This window comes from Talpa occidentalis, unplaced genomic scaffold (assembly GCF_014898055.3).
Source record: "Talpa occidentalis isolate TD23 unplaced genomic scaffold, MPIMG_talOcc4v2.1 talOcc4.10, whole genome shotgun sequence".
Taxonomy (NCBI): domain Eukaryota; kingdom Metazoa; phylum Chordata; class Mammalia; order Eulipotyphla; family Talpidae; genus Talpa; species Talpa occidentalis.
Genome location: NW_023600993.1, coordinates 95950276 through 95972802, shown reverse-complemented (window position 1 = coordinate 95972802; position 22527 = coordinate 95950276). Strand labels below are relative to the sequence as shown.

The 22527-nt window shown below is 56.1% G+C and overlaps 1 protein-coding gene across 2 annotated transcripts; it reads left to right on the top strand.

Annotated features, from left to right (window-relative positions):
* Positions 1 to 1067: 1067 nt before the first annotated feature.
* Positions 1068 to 22487, top strand: ADA (adenosine deaminase). 2 transcript variants are annotated; one of them, XM_054697788.1, is made up of 12 exons: positions 1068 to 1177; positions 7532 to 7593; positions 12441 to 12563; positions 16532 to 16675; positions 17263 to 17378; positions 18418 to 18545; positions 19208 to 19279; positions 19359 to 19460; positions 19592 to 19656; positions 20938 to 21067; positions 21597 to 21699; positions 22148 to 22487. In XM_054697788.1, exons 1-11 carry the CDS (start codon positions 1151 to 1153, stop codon positions 21681 to 21683), a joined length of 1056 nt encoding a protein of 351 aa, XP_054553763.1. In that variant the 5' UTR covers positions 1068 to 1150; the 3' UTR covers positions 21684 to 21699; positions 22148 to 22487. The 2 variants fall into 2 exon arrangements, with proteins under 2 accessions (XP_054553763.1, XP_037355164.1); XM_037499267.2 differs by having other exon boundaries at positions 22151 to 22486.
* The last annotated feature ends 40 nt before the right edge of the window (positions 22488 to 22527 follow it).

The window sequence follows — 22527 nt, the reverse complement described above, 5'->3', positions numbered from 1 at the left end:
CAGCCCCTTGTCCTCTACTCCCCTTATTGATTTGTTAATTTATAAGATGAGAGAAAGCCGACCATTGACCATTGCACCAAGTACTGGCACATCACCAGTAACCTGAATATCCTAGTATTTCTCCCTTCTCGTCCTCCAATGCACTTGCCACTTACCTGAGCTAACCATTCTTCTGGAACTTGTGCTCACCTGTGCCTCGCTGTACTTTTGCCCTTCGAACACGCGTCTAGACATGCCTATTTTGGTTGTGCTTTTTACTATACTTTCTAAAAGTTACCCCATATTGTGTAGTGTTCTGCAATCTCCCACTCAACTCGTTCCTGAGACAGCAGCACTGTTTGCAGCTGAAGTTCCGTTTCTCTGCTGTATTTTCCCTGGCGTGACTGTCCCACAATTTGTTGGGCCACGGTGAACCTTTGGGGGTGTTTCCAAGGTTTTTGCTATGAATAGTACTAGTGTGAACAATCTTGAACCAGTTCTCCAAATGCACAGAGCAAGTTTCTCAAGGTAAATGCCCAGAAGGGGATCCGCTGTGTTCCCACCTCCCCTCTGGGATCTGGGATCTGGGTTCCCGGGCTCCTTTCATGCCCCCTCTCCCTAGGGTGGCCCAGAAGGGCCTCTCCACCTGGGGGGTGCCCCGCGCCTCCCCACCCACCTCAACTTCTTTACTTGGCGAACTCCTTCAGGTCCTCAGAAGCCTTCCCGACCCGCGGCGGCTCCCTGGCTGCACGGATGGAGCGTGGGCATGCGAGGGCGGGAGGAGCCGGCCCCACGAGGCTTGGAGCTCGGGGTGCTCGCTCAGGCCTGGCTCAGCAGGCGCCGGAGCGGCCGAGAGCGCGCCCGAGGGAGCGGGAGGCGCCTGCGCCCACAGGTGGCTCCAACCCGCCGCCCCGAGGCCAGGGTTTTGGCGGGCCAAGGTCCTGATCCCCGAGGGACCCATCTGTCCGTGCTGCTGGACGGGGTTCCAGGAAACGCGCGGCCCGGCGGGGCGGGGCCGGGGGAGGGCCCGGGGCGCAGGGGCGGGCCGGGGGCGGGCCCGGGCCCTGTTAAGAAGAGCGTGGCGGGCCCGGGAAGCTCACCCACCACCCGCTCGGCGGAGACCCACGAACACTCAGCGGAGGGAGCAGCGCGGCGACGCACGCTGGGCACCATGGCCCAGACCTTCGACAAGCCCAAAGTGAGCGCGGGCGGGAACTCGGGGTCGGGGTGTGGCTGCTTGTCTGGCACGGGGTCTAGGGGCTTCCACATGCACCGCGCCAAAGCTGGCCCTTGCAGACGCTCCCTCCCCCCGGCTCAGGCTCCCTCCCCACTCCAGGCATTTAATGAGTCAGGGGGCTTGGGAGGGTCCTGAATCCCGAGGCACCCCTGGCTATCCTGCTTCTGCGCCCGACTTGGCCTCCCTGGCCTCACTTTCACTACCTGTCAAACAGGCGTCCTGTCCTCAACAGCGCAGAATGGCCTTATAACCTTAGCAGGGGGCTTGGCCTCCCTGGACCGCAGCTGTAAACTGAACCCAGTGACTACGCCCACGGGCACCCAGTGTGCCTAGTGCGTGCTCCTCACTTAGCAACTGGAAACAGCTTTACTTCCAACACTGATGGCTTTGTGAAGAGAGGGTGAGCCATGCCAGGAGAGGGAGGTGTCCCCCTCTACTAGGGCCAGAGGGGTTGGCTGGACCTTGGTCTCTGGTAGGGCTGACTCTGGGCCCAGCATGGCCACTGGCCCCGTGAGTAAAGCCTTTCTCTCACAGAAGTGGTGGTGTCTTGAGAGTGGCTGGGTCGGAGAGGGTCTGGGCCCACTTGGCTGGCCTCTGAGCACAGGTTAAGACCAGAGAAGGGAGGGACCCAGCAAAGTGAATCAGCTAGTAGGGTTTGAAATTGCTGGGGCTGGTGGATCAGGAGGTGAGGGAGTAGGCTGCAATTAGCCTCAGCTTACCCTTCTGACAAGTAGATGTGATTGAAAATGGCAGATGTGACATGTTGATGAGAATCCTGTGTGTGTGATGGGATGAAAAGGCTCTCCAAGGAGGTAAGGCCTTACCCTCTTCTCCCCATCACTGCTGATGGCCCCACCACAGGGCAGAGGCTTCAAGCCCAATGTTGCAAGTGCTGGATACTTCACCCCAATGCCTCCTTCACACCTTGTCTGGATGCCCCCTTTGGTCCTGCTTCCCTATGGAGGCTTTTTCTTCCAGTGCTTTTGGATTCTCTGCCTTGGGCTGTGAAGCCTCCTTACCCTGGTGTGAACCCTAAGGCAGTAGGCAGAGCCCCTCAATGGGCGTGAAATGGGAGGAGGAAGATGCACAGTGGTCCTTGTGACAATTGGAAAACAGGCCTGTGAGGGAGGGACAGTTACTAGTCCCATTTTTTGACCTCACCCAGTTCTGATTCAAGGTGGCAGGTCATTTCCTTTCAGTTTCCATCCTTGAGAAATGGGCTGCACCTGCTTGAGGGGTGTCCAGAAATTAAAAGGTGACACTTGAGAGGGAAGGTGTTCGTGAGGGCTGATACAGTCTATTATGCAGAGAGGTGGGAAGCGAGGAGCCTTGAAGCCACCGTGACCAGGGCTGGCTCCCTGCCTTCCCAGGGACAGAGCAGGTGATAAGAACTAGCCTCTGTAGCTGGAGCTTGGTTTTCACTCTGGGCCATGCACCATCTGAACCTCTTATCTGCACGAATCATTTGATCTTGGCAACAACTCTGGGTGCAGGTGTCTTCCACTTTATAGATGAAAAAAGAGGCACCAAGAAGTTCATGAGGCCTAAAATGAGAGGCACCTGGGATAGGAGCCCACCTTTGGGGATGGAGGGACCATGCCCTTGTGCTACCTCTCATCCTTGCACCTGGTGAGGCCCAGGACCTGGCCGTCTTTGGACGGTGCTCGCCTGCTCTGTCTTAAACTTAAATGGGTCCTCAAGACACCTGAGACTTGAAGGCCAGCCTCAATCATAGGTTGAAGCTCCTCCTGGAGATGCTGATCATCCACAGGCCACACATTAGGGAGCAAGGCCCGAAGCAGCTGCCTGCCTGGCTAGTTATTTAAATTCTCACTTCCTGTGCACTTGTGGGGCTCAGCACCGAGATGGTGCTGAGGCAAGGCTGGAAAATCCCAGAGCCTACACCTACGAGTCAGGTGCCAGTTAACAATAATAACCACGGCTCATTTTGAGTGTCCAGGAGGCCCGGGCTCCTTGGGTGATTATCTCACAGAGTTACTATTCCCTAGACAGCTCCACAAAGCAGATGTTTTCCTCCCCAGTTGCAGCTAAAGAAACTTGAGGCCCACAGACACCCACAGTCAGAGCCTTTAAGCTGTGGAGCCAGCTGGGCCTGTCAGAAGGGCAGCTCTAAACTGTCTTCCTGATGCAGGCCAGAGTGGCTGCTAACTCTTCCAACTTTTCAATTCTCATATTTAAGCAGTTTCTCCCTAGCAGGTACAGTCCTAACTAGTGCATCGCTATTAACTTGTGTAATGCTCACAACAGCCCTGGAGGTGGGACCTTTTATCTTCATTGATATGTGAGGACACTGAGACTTAGGGAAGGAACTTGTCAGTCAGAAAGCAGCAGAACTAGACTAAAACTGGAGTTGATGCTGTTCATGGTGCTAATTGCCTTTCCTACTTCTTCAGGGTGGCCTTGGGCCTCAGATACTAGGCGTGGACCCCTGTGCCTCCACCTAATGGCTGAGGGCTCAGATGGGCAGTCTGAAGCCGCTTTCTTCTGTGAGATAGGCTGATGAAAGCCAGCTTCTCTTCAGAGGGAGCTGACGTGCTTGTGAAGTGACCTAAGTGTGGCCCCTTCTCTGGGATGGTGGGCTCTGGGATCCCTTCCACCTGCACTGTGCCGCCCTCTGGCTTTCCTGCCATCAAAGCCCTCTGCCAGCGCTGCTGTGGGCATCCAGTGCTTTGAAGTAACCAGAGCCACCTGCTAAAAGAAAATAGGCCCAGGGAAGAGCTCGCCTCAGAGGCAACTTACGTGAGAGGGAATGAATGAGGTTGGGTTTCACTGAAGCCTTTTGAGAGAGGAAGCAAGGATCAGAGAGGGAAGTGTGGGTTCTATGGTCACATAGCAAGCCGACCTCTTGATATTCTGCCTGACTTTAGGGTGGGCTTGGCTGGAGTGAGAAAGGCCCTGTAAGGTTGGGAGGACCTTGTCCACCTGTTCACTTGACCTAGGGGGGTGCCCTCTGGGACTGGGAAGACGGGAGGAGAGTAGACCAGGGGTCAAAGGAAGGTTGGAACATATTTACCGAGACTATTGGGTAATACTCTCACCCCTTACGGTTCTCAGACCCAGAAGCTGCAAAGTGGGGGGAAGGACCACCTTCAAGTTCCTGTGACCAGAGAAGCTGAAACTTGGGCACTAGCTGGGGCCCGATTGCTTGGGTCTGAGTGCTGATACCCCCACTTATCAGTGAGGGGGATTGATTACCTAACTGCCGTGTCTCGATTTGCCCATCGGTGAAATGGGAATTATTCTAAGTATTCACCCCACAAAAAACCTCAAGGACGGGCCTGGCACAGGGGGCTCACTGTGCCATGGCTATTACTCACCATCCCGGTCAGGGCTCTAATTGTTCTGTTTAGATTTTACCAGCTGACTCAGCACAGATGCATTTGCAGGTGGAAGGGAGAGTGGTGTGGGCATTGTGACCTCTGACTTTTGAGTCAGCTTCCTGTACCCTAATCTCTGAGCATAAGTGTTCTCACCGTTAAAATGGGGGTGGTTACTGCACTGAGTGCCTACACTGTTGTCCCCCCAGATGTCTCCTAGACAAAGTCAAAACAGAGCCTTACCTTCCCAAAACCCCTAGGGAAGGTTGCAGCAGCAGAGTCAGGCCCCACGTCAGCAGGAGGCTCTGAGGAACTGACTGCTCCCCCTTCAAGACTGCTCCTTCCTTGAAGCTGCAGGAACCCAGGCAGGGCTGAATGGCGAGGACTTCCTGGAGGTGGTGTGACTAAAGCAACTTGTCATCTCAGAACTGTTGTCCTGGCCTCACCCTGAAAATTAGCATCAAAGAGGGTTTTGAGCTCTGGTTACTGCTCAGCTCAGGGCCAAGAGCAGGGCTGGGAAGAGGTCTGATTGGTGATGGGCACCCATGGTTCTTCTAAGTCCTGAATATTGTGCCCAGGTCCTGGGCACTGATCAGGCAACCCTGGCCATTCTGCCCTGTCTGGGTTCTCTGCCAGCCCCTTCCTTGAGACAGAGGACCTAGCCCTGCTGACAAAGGACAGAAGAGAAAAAAATAATCAGTCAATCAACACCTACTGAGCCCTTCTTGCTGTGCTGGGCCCTGGCCTGGGCACCAAGGGCACAGCAGAGTAGGTCTGATCAGTAAGTGAACTTAAAAGCTAATGGGTGAACAAGGAGACAGTGATGGATTTTGGAGCGCTGGGGGCAGCATGCTGGGGGATGCCTTGGTGGGCAGCCCTACCACCCACTGGCAGTCGTGAGCAGGAGTCACATCCGGGCCTGTTTGTCCCAAGAGTCTAAGACCTGGGTCCCTACCTGGGCTCTGCCTTGATACCTTGGGTGAGGGGGACTGCCCTTCTCTGGGCGTCACCTGGATGGCTGGCATTTCCTAGGAAAACTGGCATGTTTGCTCTTGCCCCCACAGTGCCCACACCTACTGGGGGGATAGTCAGTATTCACCGATAAGTGGAGAAGCTTCCTGTTCAGGTGGGGAAGATTTCCTGCAATTCTGACGGATGCTGACTGAGTCAGCCTCGCGGAGAGCGGAGCAAGAGCCAGGGAAGAGGGCATGAGGTCTCCGGAGAGATCAGGAGGCTGCGTGCAGGCCTGGGGCAAGTGCCAGGGAAGTCGTGTGGTCTGTGGGCAGGACTTAGCTTAGAGGTGGAGAGGCTTGGGTTGCAATGCAGCTTGGCTAGTACCAGTCTGTGACCCTGGGCGGGTCCTGCAATTTCTGCCCTTAGCTTGGTGAGTCCCTTTCCTGGCCTGCAACATGGCGCTAATGTGTGCCTTGTCTAGGGATTAAGATTAAATGAGATAAAGGGTCTGTATAAGAGGAAGCTATTTTTACGGTTGTTGTGGTTGTATTTACATCTGAGCCTGTGAGAATGTAGGCAGCTCTTAGGAGCCCATGTCTTCTGGGCTTCTGCTTGTGCTGCTGCTGGGCGACCAGGTGGCCCTTGGCCCCACCTTATACCCAGCAGCCCCCTGTGCTTCTTAGAAGACCTCCCAGAAAAACCCTGGCAGTGTCTCATGGGCCGGCCATGTCTGCCTGTGCCCTTGCAAATCCTTATGATTGTTTTTGCACAGGGAAGCAGAAATAGCCTGTTTTTTTTTTTTTTTTTTTTAGTTGAGAAAACTGAGGTTCAGAAATGAAGACCAGAAAAGGGCCAGAGCCAGGAGGGGGCACCTGGCAACCTGACTCTAAAGCCCTCACCCTTAACTCTTGGCTCTGTGCCGTGAGACGCTTATGGGCTGAGCAGAGTTGATGATCACCAAGGTATCAGGTGCTCTTAGAGTTCTGGAAACATCTGCATTGCCCAGTAGATTCCTGATAAGCTATGCTTAAGTCAAGCCTGCTTTCGAGAATGGCACCTGCTTTCGAGAATGGAGCCTAACTATTGAGATTGTGGACATTCAGCAATCCAGGAAGTCTATGGCCAACACTTTGAAGTTGGGTTTCATCTCATGGGTTGGTTGAGAGCAGGATCTGCCTGTGTGGTGCCCAGGGTTCAGCGGGCTCCTACAGGAGCAAGACAGGCCCTGGCCTTAAAAGCACAAGCTTCAGGGGCCTCTCTGGTGGCACAAGGGGTTAAGATGAAGCACTATGAAGCTATCCACAGCCTCTGCAGCACAAGTTCTATCCCCGGCCAGCCAGGGAGCTACCCACATGGCGCAGCAGACCTCTCCTGTCTCGCCCATTGCTCCCCTCAGTCAATCTACCTGTTCTACTCCCTACTCTCTGGTGAATACTCACCCCCCCAACACCTCTGGTCTGTACCCCAGTTCTTGTATGCATAAATAAATCTTAAAAACCCACAAGCTTCATGGGCCTCCCCTGGTGGCGCAGCAGCTGGGCACTGGGTTGCGAGGCTGCCCACAACCTCTGCAGCGCCAGTTTGATCCCCGGCCACTGGGCGAGGGTCCCACAAAATAAATAAAAATTAAAAAATAAAGTAAAAAAAACACCCCACAAGCTTCAGAAAAAAAAAAAAACAAAAAAAATCACATAATTCGGAACAGGGCTCAGGTTAGGGTTCTGGCTCTGCCAGCTGTGCTTAACACAGGCTCTGTTGGTTCCTGCTTCTGCCACTTGCTGTGTGGCCTTGAACAAGTAATCTAACTCTCTGGACTTCAGCATTCACAGCTGAAACATAACAATGAAGCACATCCCGCAGATGAGGATTAAATAAGATGGTGTGAAAGTTCAGTGAGTGTGTAAGTGTCCAGTATGTAGTGACTAGTCATCCTGGTTCACATTAGCACCGACCCAGGGTTACCAGCGACCCCCTGGGAGGCTCTTCAGGCTTCATGCAGGTTTATTCTGTCTTCCCTTTGCAGGTGGAGCTGCACGTCCACCTTGATGGAGCCATCAAGCCAGAAACCATCTTATACTACGGCAAGTAAGTCCATGGATGGGGGGAAAAAAAAAAAAGGACCGTCTTCCCCAGGACTTGGGTGGGGTCCACAGTCAGGCCTGGAGGCCTCTGGACGGCCAACGGCCATTGCTTTCTTCCCGCATCCCTGTGGGATTAAGTCTTTCTCTGGGGTAGAGGTGTTTGGTAGGAACTGGAGGCCTCAGCTCTAAGTTAGACTCACAGCCCACATCGTCTGCCTTCTGGGCCTCTGGCTTCGCTCCTGCTGCCCAGTGAGGCCACACGGACACACGAGGACACATGGAGGCAGCTCCAGGGCTGAGCCGGTCACTGTTTCACTCGGCAGCAGCTGTGGTCTCACTGACCGGGCCCCCTCAAGTGTTTGCTGCCCCCCCTTATATGGACGAGGGTATTGGCGGTGCTAACCCACCTTCCAAAGGGAGAGCAGACTCTGAAGTGCAGCAGCTACAGAGGCCACACTGCAGTGACTGGTAGAGCCGATGGGTGACCTGTGGCAGCTGATCCCCAAGGCTTGTCCTCGACCATCATGGAAAATACTGAAGTCCCCCTGCACCTCCTGAAATCTCCATCCCTTCTAATGAGAGTGTTCCTTCTGCCTCAGCTCACGATGTGATAGGCTAAGAGATCCCCCCAGTCTGCCCTGCCACATACCCCCTCAAGGATTCATAGTGGCCCCTCCTGGGTCCTGTGCTTCAGGGCAGGGACTGTGGAGGCCAGTGGGTCTGGATTCAAACCCAAATGCACATCTCCTTGCTGAGATCTTGGCCTTGTACTTTTAGGGTAAGAACAGCCTTCCTCCTGATCTGGACCTGGAGGTGTGGGGGTCCCTCCTACCCGCCGCCCTCCCCCTGCAGGCCAGTGTTCTATCTGGTTCGTCCCCATCTCTTGTTTGGGAGGCTTATGCTTCCCCATGTTGCCTTGAGCTCGTCCACTTGGACCCAGAATAGAGCCTTCTGCTCCATAAACAGAGGCCCTCGCGTGTCAGGAAGAGCCTGGGGGCCTGGGGAGTTTGGCTCCTGGGATGCACTCGGGAGCATCTCCTGCTCCCCAAGAGCAGAGGCCGAAGACCCTCCTCTATCCTGTCACAATTCTGGACTCTTCTGTCCTGGGAAGCAGCCTTTTGACTTAATGTCCTCATCCTATTGGTAAATTAACTCCCCGCCAGCACCGCCTTCAGGCTGAGGCGCCGCACCCTCGCAGCTGGGAGGCAGACTCTGCCCCGTTTCACCGAGGAGGAAACTGAGCCACGATGGGCGGGCGAGGTGACTTGCTGGGTGAGCCCCAGGCCACACCCTGCCCGTGACCCCACGCTTGGCTCGAGGACTGGTGAAGTAATGAGGGGGAAATGAGGCACTAAGTGACTTATAAGTGTCCATTAATTGATGTTACAGCCTCTCGGCTCTAGTTAAGTGGGCAGAAGCTGCTGGCTTATCTCTGCCCGTCCTTTGCCCGTGGTGCCTCCAGTCATTGCCGTGGCCCTAATGAGGTCATTAGGACCAGTTATTGGGCTCCTTGATGGGATCTAATCTCAGGCGCTGATTTGGGGGTCATAGGGTGCTCATTAAGTGGGAGGAGAAGGGTGGGGTGTAGGGAAAAGGGAGAGGAGTCACCCCTGTGGGGTGGCTGATGGGGTGGACCGTTTCTCTCAGCCGCCTGGGTGTCTGGGGAGGTGCCAGCTGGAGCTGGCGCTCCCGTCGGATAGAGTGAGAGTTGACCAGACTCAGACATGGACTCCCGGTTGGGGGGAGGAGAGCCTCTGGCTGTGACCCCCTCATCCAGCCAGGCCTCATCCAGTGACCGCCTGCCTTGGTGATTTGGGCCCCAGTTGACCATGCCCTTTTCTTCCTCCTTCAGTTCCTCTGATTCCTTCCTCTTGGGGGGGGGCCGAAGGGAGGTTTGCTGCTTTCGCTTTCTCAGCTTCCTTCAAGGCCCTGTCAGCTCTTTTTCCAAAGCACAGTCTGAACCTGGCTGCTTTTTCCTTCCTGGTCTGAGCCACCAACATCCCTCTCCGGGGCTGTGGCCAAGGCCTCCGCACTGGTCTCCAGGTGTCCACTGGCCGCCTCTGCCTACTGTCCCTCAGTACTGTAGTCAGAACCTCTGAGCTCGCTGCCCTGTTCAGCCCGGCCCCCTTATGCCCACCCTGCTCGGGGTCGGAGCCAATGTTTATATATGGCCTTTCAAGTCCCACAGAGCCCTCTGACCTCTTCTGCTCCTTGCTTAGTCCCCAGTGGGTGTTTTTCAAACATGCCAGACATAGTAAACAGAGAGGTTGAGTAACTTCCCCAAGGTCACACAGCCTTTAACAACTGGAATTTAAATTGGGCCATCAGGTGTCAAAGTCTGCCTGCCCCCAAACACATACATCATCTTATTTGTGCCTCTGTGCCCTGAAAAGAAAATACTGTTTGTTAACGAGGACACAGAGGACTTCAGAGGGGACTGTTCCTGCCCAGGGTGATAAGACAAATAAAGGAAGGGAGTGGACTACGAACACCAAAGTCTTGGCTCATCCTGCCTTGCTGGGCGCTCTGTGTGAGGCTCCCTGTAACTGCCTCACTCACAAGGTGGGCCGAGAACTGGCCAGTGCCCCGGGGCATGGCTGTGACTGACCAGGGAGGTAGAACAGTGAAGAGAACAGTGTGGCTTGGGAAGGCAGGAGGAGCAGGGCCCTGGAACAACTCCTGCCTGCTTCAACTCTGGGCCCCTGACAGGAGCTTTGCAGCTGTGTGAGCAGCGCCAGGAGGCCCTGTCATGGGAGATGCCGGAGTCGCTGTGCTGCTTGTTTGCTGCGGGGCCTTGAGCAGCTCTGGGTCTTTTGTCCTGGTTTCCTTCCAGTCCCTGAGCAGTGCCAGAAGCAGCTGTTAAAGTGAATCACTTCATGCTGCTCCCTGCCTGAGCTCCTCCAGTGGCTTTTTGGTGCCTTCAGGATAAAGCCCCACCCCCTACTAGGCCACCAGCAGCCCTGCCTTGGCTGGTCAGCTACTACCCACTGGCTCTGAATCCAGCCTTTGCCCTGCCCGTCCCTCTGCCTGGAGTCGTCTTCCTCTCCCTCTGTTCCTCTTCCCTTGTCTGCTCTTCTGCTTAAAGATGGCCCCCGAGAGGTCTTCTGGCCGCTCTCATCAAAAGATCCCCCAGTAGCTGTTGATGAGGCTGGAGAGGAAGAGACTAATGGGAGGGATATTTAGGAAGTTTAAAAAAAAAGACTTGGGGGCTGGCTGCAGTGGGCAGGGGTGATGGAATCAGGGGAAGGTCCCTGTCTGGCCGGGACAGGTGGAATGCGGAGCCCGGAGGGGAAGGGTAGTCTGACGCACCTGCCTTCTGGGGGTGGTCTCTGCTGTCCATCCAGTGCCCAGCCCTTTGTAGGCCTCACGGTGGTGCCTGTGTGAAGGTGGGGGTTGGGGGCTGTGGCCCACCGGACCCGGAGAGGACAGACGTTCACCTGGACAGGTGGGAAGATCACATGGGCCCCTGCATTTGGCAATACGAGAGCCAGAACCTGCGTGTCACCCCTCTGGCCCCCACTGGCTCCCAGCAAGCTGTGCAGTGACTGTAACAGCCTCTGCAGGGGGCAGCTCCTGGGGGGCCATGAGGGTGGCTGGGGCAGGCTGGCCAGCGGTGGTCCAACATTAATCTCCGGGTGCAGGGCCACATCGGGGCACCATGCCAGAGTCACCGGAACAGCCAGTAGGCATCAGGGAGACCCCTGGGGTAACTGCTGGTCATTAATAAGAACTCGGACATCCCCCAAAATGAGGAAGGGGCACATTTTAGGGGGCTTTGTCGGACAATGTTTTAATAACAGCTGTCAGAGGACTTGAACTCTGGTTAAACTTCATTTCTTTAGGGATTTCCCCCCTTCTGTCCTGGATCCGTGGCTAAGCAGATAACTGAACTATCTGATTTAATCAACTAATTTTTATCTTCTGGTCTTTTTGTTCTGCTTGCTGGACTTTCTCCGTTTTATTTTCCATTCCTTTTATGACATCCCGACGCTGCTGCCACGCTCTCAGGTGGCCGAGAGTGCTGTGCTTTCTTACTCCCAGGCCCCTTTTTTTAAAAAGGGCTCTTCTTGCCTCAGGGAGGTCACATCCCCCCCAATCCTTGAGGATGTTCTTTGTAGGGTTTTTAAGTTTTCCTCTGTCATCTGAACTGTTTGCTAAGTTCAGTTGGCTGCTGCTTGTCCCTCCCCAGAGAAGCATTTCTTGAATGTCTGGAGTTCTTTGCCTGTCCCTTTTATCTTAAAAGTGGAAAAACAGAGGCCATGCATGGGCCAGAGCAAGGAAGGAGCACCACCCAGCCTGGCACCTGGATGCTGGTGGCTGGGAGGGGGGCCTCAGCCAGAAGGACTTTTCTTAGCAAGGCCTGGGTGAGCGGTGGCCGCAGGCCAATTGGGCGGGACCTGGGGCAGGGGTGAAAGCGAGCTCCGAGGTGGACATCCAGCTGCCAGCACACTGGGCCAAGCCAGGCATATCAATGCCTGGTGGCCAGACAGAGGAAGTTCTGCTTCTGCCTGGGACATTTGTGGTGCTGCAGCTGTTGTCCCCAATAACCCCTGACCTCTGACATAGGGCCAGCTGGGGCTGGGGAAGAAGCTGAGGGCCTGTCCCTAGGCACAGTCCCTATGAACACACAGGCCCCTCTTGTCTCCCTTGAGACTTACTGGCTGGTTGTGGGCCCGGGGAGAGGCAGTACAGGAAGGACTCGGTCCTGGTTCTCTATGCCCTGAGCCTCAGTTTCCCTTTCTGCCCAGTGGGAGGAGGAGGGAGGTAGATGGACAGATTTCCTACTGGGGTCCTCTGAGGGTTCTGGGGGTCCTGCTTAGGCAGTCTACCACCCTAATTTTTTGTCCCCAGGAAAAGGGGGGTCGCCCTCCCTGCTGACACGGTAGAGGGCCTGAAGAACATCATCGGCATGGACAAGCCGCTCTCCCTCCCGGGCTTCCTGGCCAAGTTCGACTACTACATGCCTGCCATTGCGTGAGTCTCCCCGGCCCCCGGGCCTGTGCCAGCAGAAGCCGGCAGGACCGGACCAGCCCTAGGCTGGTGGGGCCCCGGCTCCTCTTCTTGCCATTGTGTGTGTGTTCTGGTCAATCTCCACAACTTTGGGTCTTGCTTTTCCCTTCTGGAAAGTGGGTGTGATGAACTGAAATTCCTTCAACTTCTGCAAGGTGACAGGTGTGGAGCTTAATAACACACGTCTTAGCATCAGACACCCATGGGATAACTGACCCTGGGTAGACTTCCCTTCTTGGGGCTCAGTTCCTTCACCGAGGCAGTGGTGGGGCTTGGAGGGTGGGGCAGACACGGCACTGCCTTCAAGTCCTTCTTACTTTGAAGGTAATTGATGCCTTTTGACAACCAGCCTCCCATGCATGTTTGTTACCTTTCATTTCTTCTATCTCTTAATGGAATATCTGTCAGTTCTTGGTTCTTTTAGTGACCGAAGATTTTTTAGGTCTTACATGTAGAAGAACATAATGTGTACAGTTCACACAATGGAGTTTTCAGTCATCTACAGACCTGCTAGGTGGACACTTCATTTGCAGAGGAGGAAACGAAGGCCCAGGACCACATAACTGGAAAGGGCTGAAGCCCAGCTTTTACCCCCCAGTGCACCTCTAGTTTCCTAAGGCAGGCAAGAGTCAGGCCTTGGCAGTCAATGCTACAGGAAGGGTCAGGAGACAAAGGGATTGGGCAGTCAGGGAATGCTGCCTGGAGGAGGAAGTATGGAGCAGGGCTTGGGATGGAGAGATGTGATGTTCAGAGGGCTAGACCTGAGGAAAGCTTTGGAGGATGGACTGAGCCTGGGCTGTTGGAGGACCGGTGAAGAACATGTAGGTGACAGAGGCCATAGGCAGGCTTGGGGAGTCTTGGGGAAATGTGTGTCAGGGCTGCTGGCTCCTTGGGGCAAATTTTTGGGATCGGCCTGCAGGTCTCCCACTGTTCTGTCCTCGCTGGGAAGCAGGTGTGCTTGCCTCTTGGGAAGCACCTGGCTGCTCCCTGGAGACACCCACGCCAGAACTTACAGGGAGGGCTCCCGCATGGGCCAAGGTACCTCCTCACATCACCCCCGCAAGGCAGCGCCTGCCTCCCTGGTCACAAGGCAGAGAGGCCCAGCTCCTGCAGGCCCATGTGGGCAGGCAGTTAGAGGTCTCCTTCAGGGCTGCCTGACCTTGGGGGCCACAGCCCTGGAGACCCTGACCTCCCCCCACTCCTTGCCACCGTCCACAGGTGTCAGGTGGGCGCCTCATCTCCTCCCCTCCCCCTTTGGCCCACTCCGCTCCAAGCACAGGGCCTCCTGCAGCTCTGCAGGGAGTACACCCCAGTCTCAGTGCTGTTCCCTCTGCCTGGAATGCTGTTCCTGGATGCCCCGTGGCTCCATCTCCTTTACACCTCTCTTGAACTTCACTTTCTCAGCGAGGCCTCCCGGACTGTTCTGAAAATTGTGGCTGCCTCCTGCTTTGTCTCCATAGAACTTGATCCCCTGCCCTACTGCTGGCTTTGTTGTGTTTATTTACCTGCCTGCCTCTCTGTTAGGAAGTTGGCTCCGTGAGAGCAGGGGTTTTGTCTACCTGTTTGCTGTCCCCCCTCATGTTAGGACGGAGCCACAAATGGTTTCCTTGGCTGTCTGGGCAGCGGGGACAGCCTTCGGGCCAGGCTTAGGCCCTCGGCCCAGGCCCTCCCTCGCCCCCAGGTCTTCCCCACTGGAGGGGAAGCCGCTGCCGGCTGCCCTTCCTCATCCCGCAGTCTCGGCTCCTCTAGTGGCCCTCGTCCTGCAGTGGCCTGTCCCACTCCTGGCGCACCTTTCTAATTACCAGGCCCTTTTCACTCTTCATGATGGGAACTCCCAGCTAGTGTGGTGGACGCCGCCCCAGAGGCCCCGCTGCGCCTTACCCCCCAGGGCCAACACTCAAGTAACGAGCAGAATTCTTGGCATTTGCCAGGGCCAGTGTTTGGAGCATTGCAGATGAGTTTTATGAGGGTGATGAAATGGAACCATCTGTCCTCGCAATCACTGGTGTCAGAGGGTGACAGACCAACCAGGAGTCACACGGCAGATAACGTGTGGGAACAGGAGTCAACTCTGAGTCCCAGGCATCTCCCCCATGGATTTGTTACTTATGTCCTCTCCACAAGCTCTGCCCCTACCCCCCAGCTTTATTGGGGTGTACTCGACAAAGAAGGCGTTCCATTGAGGTGTGCATCTTGGGGTTTCGATAAACGTACAGAGATGCTCAGTCAAGCTGGTTGACTGCCATGGCCTCTCATGGTTTGTGTGGTGTGCACACTTGGGCTCTCTCAGAGCACACCCCCCCGCGCGCAGTGTCAACAGGCACGTCGCTGTCTCACGCCTCCAGGACATCCAGCTTGCACAACTGACACTTTGTGCTCTTGGACCCACGTCGACTGCCCCCCTGCTGCGGCCAGCACCGGGCTTTACCGGTCTGATGGTTTGAGATTCCACACAGGACTGAGGCAGGACTTGCCTCCCTGTGTCTGGTTTATATCACATTGCGTAATGGCCTGCGTGTTCACCCGTGTCCTCGCAGATGGCAGGATTTCCTTCTTCGGGGCTGAATCCTATTAGGGGTTGTGGGGGAGAGGCGAGTGTGGCTTTTTTCCATTCATTCAGCGGCCACAGGTGACCTCATCTTGGTTGTGGTGAGTGATGCTGCAGTGACCTGGGTGCGGCTGTCTCTGCAAGTACTGATTTCAATTCCTTGGAATAAATACCCAGAAATAAAAGTGCTTGGGTGACTTGGATCATATTTTTCTCTTTTTGAGGACCCTCCATACTGCTCTCTGGAGGGCTGCACCAGCTGACTTCCCACCTACCAGGCTCCCTTTTCCGCCCAGCCTCACCAACACTTACCTGTCATTTCGGTATCAGCCGTCCTGACGCCCCTGCAGTGAGGATGTGCGTTTCCCTGGCGCTGAGGCTGGGCCACTTGGATGTCTTTTAAAAGTTTTCCATTGGTTTCTTTGCCCATTTCTTAATTGGGTTAGGGTTTTGTTTTGCTAGTGAGCTGTATGAGTTTTTAATAGTTTGGACACTAGCTCTTATCAAGCATGATTTGCAAATACTTGCTATTCCATTTTGTTGGTTTCCTTTGTCTACACACAAAGGAAATGAATCCTGGGTCTCACTGTGCTTTCATTGGGGGGGGCCTGTCTCTCTCTTCCTGCCACTCTCCATCCATCACTCAAGTATTTGACCACTGTGTCCTTGGCTGAGGAGTCCTTGCCTGGTGGAGACTGTTCCGTGGTGCAGGTGGAAGTCGGCTAAGGGCACCACGTGATGTGTAATGTGGGCTAGTGATAAGGAACCCAGAGAAAACTGGAGCCCAGGGAAGGCGGGGCCCTTTGTAAGATAAAGTGGGCCTGAGAGGGCCTCTCTGAGGTGAGGCAGGAACTGGGATGTAAATGGAGGGAGCATCGGATGAGCTGGGAAGGACATGCAGGCGGGGGTGCAAGAACAAGGGCCCTGACATGGAAGCAAGCTTGACAGTTCCTTGGACAGAAAGAAGGCTCTGCCGGCCTCTTGGGATGAGAGATGGTGGAGGAGGGGGGAGGTTGACAGGACTGCTTTATGCGGGTCTGTGGGTCAGGTGACAGAGCTGGGTCTTCATTCTATGTGGCTGAAAGCCATCAGCGCTCACCCAGAGGCACAGTATGCTCTCATTTGTGTTTTTCAAAGCAGAACAGCCATCAGGGCAAGCAGGGATGGGGAGGCTGGTTAGCAGCATGGAGGGGGGTTTAGAGCCTGGGTGGGACAGAATTGGCCTTGCTGTGCTTCTAGGATCTTCAGCAGATGCCTGGAGCTGGGGGCTGAGGGACTGGGGCTAGAAGTGGGTTTGATCTGCCCAGGCTTGGAGGGGTAACCTCCTTGCTCCTGGAGGTCCCAAAGGCTGGCAGAGGTTGTAGGAACCCCCTCTCCTTTCCAGGGGCTGCCGGGAAGCCATCAAGAGGATTGCCTATGAATTTGTGGAGATGAAGGCCAATGAGGGTGTGGTGTACGTGGAGGTGCGCTACAGCCCACACCTGCTGGCCAACTCGAAAGTGTATCCGATTCCCTGGGGCCAGCAAGAGTGAGTGACTGCCTGGGGGGACCGGCATAGGGTCAGGTGGCCTAGCCCATCCTAGGTCTCAGAAAGAGGGGCTTAACTCTGGTGCAAGATGGGGCTCCCATCCCTCATCGGGTTTAGGTTTTTACCTTGGACAGAGGTGTTTGTCCTTGTCTAGTTCTGGGACACAGGCCTGCTGTCCAGGAATGACTTCCCAGGGCCCTGCAGTAACCCCAGAGCAAAGAGAGGGGCCTCCAAGTGGTACCATATCCAGCCTCGCCCCTCTGGAATCAGACCAGGTCCCGGTTTAGCAGGGTATCCCCCTATGAAAGACAGAGGGCTGCACCTGACCCACCCTGCACAGGGACAGCCCTTCTGGGTGTGGATGTGCCCAGGCAGACTGGAGGAAGGTGGAAAGTGGGTGCTAGGGCTTGGGCCTCATTGGTCTTTCCTAAGAGACGGGGTGAGTCGAGGAGGGGCCTCCTGGGACTCCTGGGAAGGTTCCTCTTCCCCTCCTGCTCTCCCCGCGTCTGTCTTCTGTCCACACTCCGGGGCTGGCCTTTGGGTTTTCATTTGTCTCAAGTCCATTCCTACCCCTCTCACACACACAGGGGGGACCTCACCCCTAGTGAGGTGGTGGCCCTAGTGAACCAGGGCCTGCAGGAGGGGGAGCGAGACTTCAGGGTGAAGGTGCGGTCCATCCTGTGCTGCATGCGCCACCAGCCGGGTGAGTGTGACCTCGGCCCTGCCCCGGCTGCCCACGTGGACCCAGCCCGCCTCCTGGCCTGGGCCTGGGCTGTATGGCTTGCTGTGAATGCCACCCATGCTGTGGCTGGCCCCTTGAGCCCAACTGCAAGAGTTTTCTGAAAACATCAGAGCCTCCTGGGCAGGCTGAGAACTTGCTGGGACAGACTTCTCTCCAGGGAGACTAGGCCTTGACAGCCCTATGACCAGCAGGAGGCTTAAAACTAAGAAGCCCAAACAAAAAAATCTAGGTCCATGGGCCCCCCAACCCCGGAGGCCCTGTGGTCCAGGCCCTTTCCTGTCTGGGCCACAGAACCCGTGACTAGGCCTGGTTTGCAGGCTTTCTGGGAGGGGTCTCCCCTGTGATGATACCCATCGGACTCCAGGTGCAGGGTCCTGCTGCGTCACCTGGCAGTCAGGTCTCCCTGGGCCTCAGACACGTGCCGTCATGGGAAGGGAGCACACTCACCTCCTCCACTGGGAAACAGTGAGAATCCACAAAGGGCTCACGATGTTCCTCCCTGCAGCAGCAGCCTGTGAGGTGGGGCTCCTGCTGCACATTCCCACTTTCCGGAGGAGGACCGACCCCGAGGCAGTGTGAAGCCTCTTGGTCCTCCCTCAGGAAGGACAGCCTGGCTCTGAAGTCTGGTTTTTAAAACTTGACAACTTTATTGGCCCAAGAGTACATAGTGCACTAGCGCTGTGTCGTGTGATACAGCGAGTTATTTTAATGTTAAACTGGGCTGCCACCTCCTCAGGCTCAGTGGGGCCAAGCCCACTGGTGGTGCCCAGGCCCTGCCCTCGGCACTTTGTGTAGACATCTGAGCAAAGCCTTGCCCAGCCCTGCATGGTAGCTGAGGGGAAGGGGCAGGCGCCAGAGCCGCTTGCTGGAGGCCACGTGGCTGGGCCACGGGAGTTGGGATTTGGAGACAAGACACCGGGCCCTCTGTCCTGGGCTGGTCTCGGGGTGTGGGGGGCTCTCCTCTGTGCTCCTGACAGGCCCGTGGGGGTGTGGCCCACAGACTGGTCCCCTGAGGTGGTGGCGCTGTGTAAGAAGTACCGGGAGCAGGGTGTGGTGGCCATCGATCTGGCTGGAGATGAGACCATCCCAGACAGCAGCCTCTTCCAGGGACACCTGCAGGCCTACGAGGTGGGTCCTGGGGAGGGAGGGGCGAGGCCGGTCTCCCCCACCACAGGGAGAGGTCACACCATAGGTTCGCTCAAGACGTGGGCTCATGTGTATCTCAGTTGGGTCTGAGGGCTCCAGAAGTTGGGAATGTGGTTTAAAGACCGCACTGGGGCTGCGAGTTCTGTGTTTGGGCCTGTTTCTGCCCATCTGCTATGTGAACTTGAGTGAGGCTGTCTGTCCCTGGGCCTGTTTTACCTGCTGGGATGACAGGGTCAGGGCAGAGATCACTGAGCCTCACAGTGCACCTCCTGTGGGAGGGATAAAGCATGAGGGGCAGGGGGTGGGCTCTGGGGTCTCGTGGCCCAGGTTCAGGCCTTGGGTTCCCCTTCTCCAGCTGTTTTGACCTTGGTCATGTTACTTTCCTGAGCTTCAACCCCATAAAATTGGTTATAGCTGTGACAATGTTGATAAACCATTTCTCATGGTGCCCAACACATAACTGCTTAATAAATGCCTAAGACTTAAAAACAATTAAAAGCCAAAATGAAAAACGGGCTCCCCCATCTTGAAGTATGGGGCATGCTTCAGGCTGCCAAGACTCGGCCCCAAAGTGTGGTGAAGGCAGGCCTGCTGGGCCCTCACCTGGGCCCCTTGGCGCCCATGGCCTGCCACTTCCCTTTCAGGAGGCTGTGAGGAGCGGCATTCACCGCACCGTCCACGCCGGGGAGGTGGGGTCGGCAGAAGTGGTCAAACAGGTGAGCAGGTTGGGCTGGTCTAGGGCTCTTGTGCCTCCTCCCACCCCGCCTCTCCTGGGCTCACTCAGCGTCTCTGCAGGCTGTGGAAAGACTCAAGACAGAGAGGCTGGGACATGGCTACCACACCATAGAGGACCCGGCCCTTTATGCCAAGTTGCTGGCAGAAAACATGCACTTTGAGGTGAGGGGTCAGGAGGGCCCCAGAGCTGAAGGAGCCAGGGGAACGTGGCAAGAGTGGGCCTTGAAGCTGCCTGGTGGGAGGGCCCAGCTTGCTCTGGGGCTACCCATGCCAGCCCATACCTATTCTTCCAGGTCTGTCCCCGGTCCAGCTACCTCACAGGCGCCTGGAGGCCAGAAACAGAGCACGCGGTGGTTCGGTGAGGCTGGGCCTCTGGGGTCTACTCTGTTTTGTCTTAGGGAGACCCGGGCTGGGGAGGGAATGCAGGCCCCGGGCTCTGTCCAGGGTCTTTGGATGTGAAATCGCTTCAAGTCCCAAAGGAGGAGGCGTTCCTGCTCTCACCTTACAATGACTCCAAAGCACAGATGTGCTGTGACCTGATTGAGGTCACCATCACCAACTCCGAGCTGCGGCGCTACAGCTCATCTTGCTGTAGCAGCCACCCTGCTGCACGAAGGGGAGCTTCTACCCTAGATTCTGCCTTCGAGGCGTCAGGAAGGTGAACCTCCCCTGCCAGGCTCTGCCCCTGCCCCCTCTGGGGTGGAGGGGTCCCCCAGCACCACATTGATATTCTTCCCTGGAAGGCCTGCCCATCCCACCTGAAGTCTAACATGGCGAACTTGACCCATCTTTGAGCTGTCTTGGGATTGAACACTGGGGGTGGCACCAGCCTTCACGAGGGCAAAGCTCCCTTTCTCTGCAGCAAGAACTTAGGGTGACCATGGTCTGCCTGTCAACCTTACAAGATGGGAAGGAGCTGGGGCTCTGACTTCAAGGGGCTCCCGAGGCCTGCATTAGGGACATCCAAGTGAAGATTCTGGGAGGCATGTGGGAAACAGCCTGGGGCCTGGAGAGTCAAGAGTCATCTAAACAGACCTGCTGGTTGAAGTGTCGGAAGATGGAGCAAGATGGGTCAGGAGAGAACCCGGAGGGGCAGTGACATCTTGGGGACAGGCAGAAAGTCAGTGTGGTGACTGAGAAAACAAGGGAGCACTCCAAGAACAGCCAACAGGGTAAAAATTCTACTCCAGTGAGGGAAGGACTCAGAACGTTGCATTGGTGGTTGGGGGCTCGTTAGGAATGGTTTCCATGGTGTGTGTGAAATGCCAGATCCCGGTGGGACTGTGGAGGGTGCTGGGGGGGCAGTCAACTTTTCCAGGGTGGTTGCAATAAAGAGGAAGGTGAGAGAAGGTGGTGGGTAGCTGGAGGGGGTGCTGCTTTTGGGGGCTCACAAGCCCCCACTCTACTTGCCCTTGCACCACACCCCTCTTCTGCCGGGTCAGGCAGGTCCAGGTCTTGAGCTGCTCGTCACGTGGCCCTGGTCAAGTCACCGAGCTGAGTTTTTCTCCCTCTGCACAGAGGATAAGCCTTTTCAGGTCCGCCTCAGGAGGCCTGTGGCGCAAAGGAGGTGAAGGCCAGGTGCAGAGACTTTACAGAAGAGTAAGCGTTGCCTCTTCCTCCTCCCCTACCCATCACCCAGGTTCAAAAGGGACAAGGCTAACTATTCCATCAACACGGATGACCCGCTCATCTTCAAGTCCACCCTCAACACCGATTACCATATGCTCAAAAATCTAATGGACTTTACTGAAGATGAGTTTAAGAGACTGGTGAGTGGGCTGCGGCCCCGTGGGCTCTGACTGGGCTCTGGGGGCGTGAGGCCTGTAGGGCCTGGAGCCCCAGAATTGAAGCTATGCTGAGCTAGACCTAGAGTCTGACACTCCCGTGAGACCTCTGGCTGACATCCTCACCTTGGCCCAGGTGTTTACCTTTTGAGGGTTGTGGCACCTCAGAATCTGCTAAAAGCTGTCAGCTGCCCCCCCAGAAATCTCACCTGTGAGATTCTGCTCTTTTCAGGCTGTGGCTCCCGTGCTGAGTCCTTGACTTCAGGGGCTGCAGGAGGTCTACCCCTGCAGGAGGGTCTCCCTAGCCCCTGTCTCTGAGGTTTCCCCAACTTCTCACATCTCTCCCACTCTGAGAACACAGACCCTGTCTCTGCTCTGGCACTTGCCCACCCAAATGAGCCCACCCCCTGAGCTTAACTGCCCACGTTCAGCAACGAGACCGGGGTGCTGCTAGCTTGCCAGCTCCCCTCCCTGTGCTCTGGTTCCATGTTGTCTGCCTTTCTGGCCCTTCCAGAACATCAAATCAGCCGAGTCCAGCTTCCTCCCAGAAAATGAGAAGAAGGAGCTTCTTGATCAGCTCCACAAGGCCTATGGGATGTGACCTGCAGCCCCTGCAGGTATGTTCCTGGCTGGGCTGTTCCACTGGTCTGCCCTGCTCCAGCCGGGCTTTCTGTGGGACCGGCAGCAAGAGCCTCCCTTCCTGCGTGGGCAGCACCAAGAGTGTGTAGCCTCCCTGGTTGTGGGGGCCCTGGCTGGTGGCCTCACTGCACTAGGTTTCTGTATGCTGGAGTCTGGTCTAAGGGGGACACTCTTGAAAGCCCATCCCAAAGGCCCTGGCAACAAGGCCATCTCCAAGGCCATCCCAAAGCCAAGGGCTGAGAGTGGGCCCAGGCCACAGGCCCCAGCTCCCAGTTCTGCTCCTTCCTTCTTGGGTGGCTGTGGCAAGGCTCTCCCTCGCTCTAAGCCTCAGTCTCCCCACTGGCTCTGATGTGCTGTGATTTTTTTTTTTCCCACAACCTGGGTACCATGAGACACCTAACCTTCCTGCTTCTTTGACCTGGCAAGCAGGGCAGTGTCCGTGAAGATGTCAGGGCCATCTCGCTGAGCCCTTGTCCTGGGATGGCATCTTCACAACCAATTTGAGCGACGCTCTGACTTCTCACCTCAGGAGGACTGATTTCCATGGTCAGCTGTTGCGGTTCTTGAAGTCAGGGTCCCCGCCATGCACACCTGTGCTCTGCACATCACCCCCCCCCCCCACTCTGATCATGGGTGCGGGCCGGGTTGAATCTGAAACCTTCCTGTGATGATTCTAAGCTGGTGCCTAATAAAATAACCAGGACTGGTATCGGGCAGCACTGGAGTGGCGTGTGGTCTTGGCGAGGTGGGCATGGAGCCTTTGGGGGCCCCACTCTCGGGCTGCCTGCTCAGGCAGCACACTTGGG

Bases quoted from the DNA above. Each gene is read 5' to 3' on its own strand.
- ADA (XM_054697788.1), top strand. From the start codon at position 1,151: ATGGCCCAGACCTTCGACAAGCCCAAA. The intron at 7,594-12,440 runs GTAAGTCCATGG...TTTTGTCCCCAG, and splicing joins ACCATCTTATACTACGGCAA to GAAAAGGGGGGTCGCCCTCC. The intron at 19,657-20,937 runs GTGAGGCTGGGC...CCCATCACCCAG, and splicing joins ACAGAGCACGCGGTGGTTCG to GTTCAAAAGGGACAAGGCTA.